At 38.4% G+C, this 4,084-nt stretch overlaps 1 protein-coding gene across 1 annotated transcript; it reads right to left on the reverse strand.

Annotated features, from left to right (window-relative positions):
• Positions 1-121: 121 nt before the first annotated feature.
• On the reverse strand, positions 122-2,182 carry LOC102300521 (myelin-associated glycoprotein-like). Its single transcript, XM_005953347.3, has 4 exons — positions 2,066-2,182; positions 1,720-1,787; positions 886-1,269; positions 122-560 (listed from the first exon to the last, which is right to left on the reverse strand). Exons 2-4 carry the CDS (start codon positions 1,760-1,762, stop codon positions 229-231), a joined length of 759 nt encoding a protein of 252 aa, XP_005953409.3. The 5' UTR covers positions 1,763-1,787; positions 2,066-2,182; the 3' UTR covers positions 122-228.
• Positions 2,183-4,084: the final 1,902 nt, after the last annotated feature.

Genomic DNA, 4,084 nt, shown 5'->3' on the forward strand with positions numbered 1-4,084 from the left:
TGTACTTCTAAAAGTAATTTTATTGCACCATGTTCATTCACTCATGTGCTGCTGTAACATGAAACAAATGGCTGAATCGCCACCTCAGCATGCAGTCAAGTTCCACATAGTCTTGCAAATGACCTACTTATTTGATTCAGGTGTGTTGCATCAGGGATACGTGGAAAGGTTTCAGGACACCAGCCCTCCGGGACTGCAGTTTGACACGTGTGTCTTGAAGGCTTCAGTTCAACAACAAACTCTGATTGTCTTACATGAAACACTGAGAGTCTCTTCTGTCTCTGATGTCTTGGTGTCGTTTCCTTGGTTCACAGGATATCTGGCAGAGCAGCTGATCTTCTTTCCATCATGTGTGTCTGACAGAGTGATGTTCTGCTGGATTTTAGTTGTAAAGCTTCCATCTGTGTTTTGCTCTATTTTGTTGTGAGAGTCTTGTTGGAGATTCCAGGTGAGTTGAGGAGGGGAGTGTGGACAGGGAGTGAGAGCTGAGCAGGTTATAGTGACAGACTCCTTCTCCTTCAGATCACCTGAGATGGTGATATTTGGCCTCCAAGGAGAATCTGTGGTTTCACATAAAATCACACTGCTCTTTGCACCACTGATTAAAATCTGCAAACCTAATGCTTTCAAAACCTGTTCTAAATTCATACTTTGATTTATAAATGTAATCAAGTCTTGAACATAAAAGTGGAGCAGACGTTATAATAAGAAACAATTTTCTGAGTGTCATGCTGGGACAATCATTACAACTTTAATACAAGATTTGCTCAAGTGATATTGATTATATTCAAACAATAGATCAAAGACTAGATAGTCAGTACTAAATGTTAGTTTAATGTTAATGTGATACATAAACAAAAAATAAACAAACAAACATACTATTACCTGTGACTGTTATTTGAAGAGGATCACAAGCTGCTGTTGCCTTGAATGTTTCACTCTCTACTCTGAAGAAGTATTTGTTTGTGTATGTGGTGGTTAAATTAGTAAACAGAGTGGTGCAGTCTCTCTGACTCAGGTTTCCAGTAATACTTATTGGATAGATGCTAACTGCTCCACTACTGTTGAAGAGCACATTGTTTGCCTCGTTGGCAAATTCGGGATTATTTTTAATCCACACTCCAAAAATTTCACTTTTGTTGTTAAATTTCTGTTCTTCTTTGGGTCTGAACCTACATGGGATTTGCAAACAAGATCCACTCAGTGCTTCCAGCTGCTTTGGTGCAGTTATGAAAAGGTCTGCTTTATAGGAATAACCAGCCAAAGCACCTGTAAATACAATGTAATGATTAATCCATTCACATATCAGTATTAAACAAAATAACTACATGTTTTTCTACTCCCAAACAAAACTCTCATCTCTGATTAAACTATTTGCTACACTTTAGTTAGCGTGAATTTTTCTTTTGCATATTTCCATTTTAAATTAAACTTTTAGCTGATATTCCAGAGATGGTAGGAACATTTCCACCACCATCTGCTGTTTGGATGTAAGATGGAAATCTTCATAATCAGAGTTTCAAAAACTGTCTAGTGTAATGCTTGAAAGTGCCACCAAAGTTTTTTGTTCCTTAGGTGTTAACATTTTATACAAAAACATTTTAATTTAAAGTCAGTACAAAAAGTACAAAAAGTAGGTCTATGTTCACTCTGTTAGTAAATGAAGTTTACGTTGTAAATATAATGACAATAATGACTTTGAAATACTGAAATACTCACCTGAAACAAACAGGACAATCAGTAACATGCTGACTGTCTCCATGTTCACACACAGACTACTCTACTGCCTGGATTAAAAAAAGACAATTTCATGTACGGAGCTCTAACACTGTACTTAATATTTTTAAAGCTGTTTTATCATAAAAATGTTCCTTCTTCATTCATACAGTTCTTGTTTTTATTTTCTTGTAGGATTTTGGTTTGAAACATGGTGAAATATAAAAAATGTAACACAAAGCAGTTAATATAAAATTTGAACATCAGTAAATAAGATTACTTTATATGTGCCTGTCAGTGCAATGAAAGCAAAAGGTTATTGAATAAAAGCAATAAAATGTTTCCTTACCAAACAATCCCAAGTGTAGAATTATTGTTTTGCAGTTTTAGAAGAATTACAGTGGACCGTGTCGCCCAGCTGATGTTGGAAAGAAGGAAGTACAGAAAGTGAACTTGTTTAAGAAAGTGCAATAAAGTCAGTTTATCACAAAGCTGCTGGAGGCGTCACTCGATGCCTCTGACAAAAACTCTTCAGTTCTGCTTTTCTACAAGTAGGCTACTTACATTTACATGTATCTTTTAGCACATCTGCAGTGACTGCATCAGCACTAAAATTAATCACAAAGTGTGGGAAAGAGCACAGTAACACTACAATTTGGTTGTTGAGCAGCAACACCAGGCATTTGATTTCTGGCACGTAAGTTTAGTTGTGGAAAAATCTTATTTTATATCTGAGCTCAATAAATGTTAAGCCATTTTTAATTTAGCCATGTTGTAATGAGGCCACAAATGTAAATTTGGATTTGGGAAATATTAATTATTATGATACATGATAAATATAAACTATTAAATCCCCCCATCTTGTCACGACCTGCGGGGTCGGCAAGGCACTAATCAGCAATCTCTCTCCCCCTCCCCTGTTTTGCCGGGGCGGAACTCACGGCGGGTTCACGCCCTCGGCCCACGCCCTCATCAGACCAGCTGGTATATCAGAAGGAGGAGATCAGCTGTTCAATGCTGGATTGTTTTGAAGACTCCTATTCCCCGGACCCGTCCCCGTGTTTCCCCGTGTGGAGCGTGTAAGAGGTGGCTGGTCACTAGCGGAGAGAGGTTGGCGTGAGCGTGTCTGTGATCCCCTTGTTTTCCCTGGAGCCCTGGAACCCGTCCTCGCACATCTTGTATATAGCACTGTCCTTGCACTGCCTGTAAATACACTTGGTGAAGATTTTTGTGAATAAACTGTCTCTGTTACAACACACTCCGGAGTCCTGCGAGTGGATCCTCAGAGCAACCCGTGACACATCTAATGAACTAACATGTATCTATAGATATAGATACATGTATAGATAAACTAAATGACAAATACTTTCTAATTTTACTGGTCAAAATGCAAAACCCTAATCAGTCCATCTAGTAGATTATTTAATAAAACATTACGGTACAAATATTACAAATTGTTCATCTGAATTAATTTATTCCCAAAATCAGATCTCAGTGAATACACGTACTGGCTTGCTGTCGTAATGATCGTTTAAGTGGTCCAGTCTACTTAAGATCAAAGTGGGCCATATGTGGCCTGTGAGGTAAAATGAGTTTGACACACCTGATGTAGAGTTCTTCATGGAATTGGTTTCCATGTTCAAGGAGCTTCATGGGTTCATCACCAAGCACAATGCAAAGCATAGACTACAGTGGCATAAAGCACACCAGCACTGGACTCAGTGCAATGGAGACGTGTTCACTGGAGTGATGACCTTTGACGTTTACCAGGATTTGCTCATTCAGTGCTGTTCTGCTTGTCTTGTGGCCTGTTGATATCCAGCTTTAATAGTAGTTGTTAATGGAAGATCGCTGAGCTAACAGGTGCTTTAAAGTCAGGGTGGAAACTGGTCTTCTGCTCAATCACACGTCTCACATGTGTTACACGTCACGCATGTCATTGGTTCTGCTATTATAGTACAGATACAGTGACTTAAAATGGACAGCAGATCTGTGATGGGCCCTTAGCTGGGCCTTGGCTGGTCTTTGAACTTAATAACATCTCTTCTAGTGACATCAAAGAACAACTCAGTCTGAAACTAAGAACATGTATTCTTCAGTGTGATCTATGTGTACAGTACAGTTGTAAATTTTATAAAGTTTCAATTCACACATATCCATAAAAGACCCAAAGTTCTTCACAAAGAAAAAACAAAAACAGGTTATTGGGGTATTTTATAGATTTAGTGAAAATTAAAGCCTAAAATACTCTTTTCATAAACACTACAAAGAACACTTGTGACACTCACAGTGCAGCTCTGGTGAAGCCTACTTCTTACTTATTCAATTTGATTGATCGGCCAGGAAGCCAAGAACCCACGCATGCACT

The sequence above is a fragment of the Haplochromis burtoni genome, unplaced genomic scaffold (assembly GCF_018398535.1).
Source record: "Haplochromis burtoni strain Fernald_Lab_line unplaced genomic scaffold, NCSU_Asbu1 Contig_3842, whole genome shotgun sequence".
Classification (NCBI taxonomy): Eukaryota; Metazoa; Chordata; class Actinopteri; order Cichliformes; family Cichlidae; genus Haplochromis; species Haplochromis burtoni.

Bases quoted from the DNA above. Each gene is read 5' to 3' on its own strand.
- LOC102300521 (XM_005953347.3), bottom strand. From the start codon at position 1,762: ATGGAGACAGTCAGCATGTTACTGATTGTCCTGTTTGTTTCAG. The intron at 1,270-1,719 runs GTGAGTATTTCA...TTGTATTTACAG, and splicing joins GATTGTCCTGTTTGTTTCAG to GTGCTTTGGCTGGTTATTCC. The intron at 561-885 runs GTAATAGTATGT...GTGAAACCACAG, and splicing joins TCTTCAAATAACAGTCACAG to ATTCTCCTTGGAGGCCAAAT.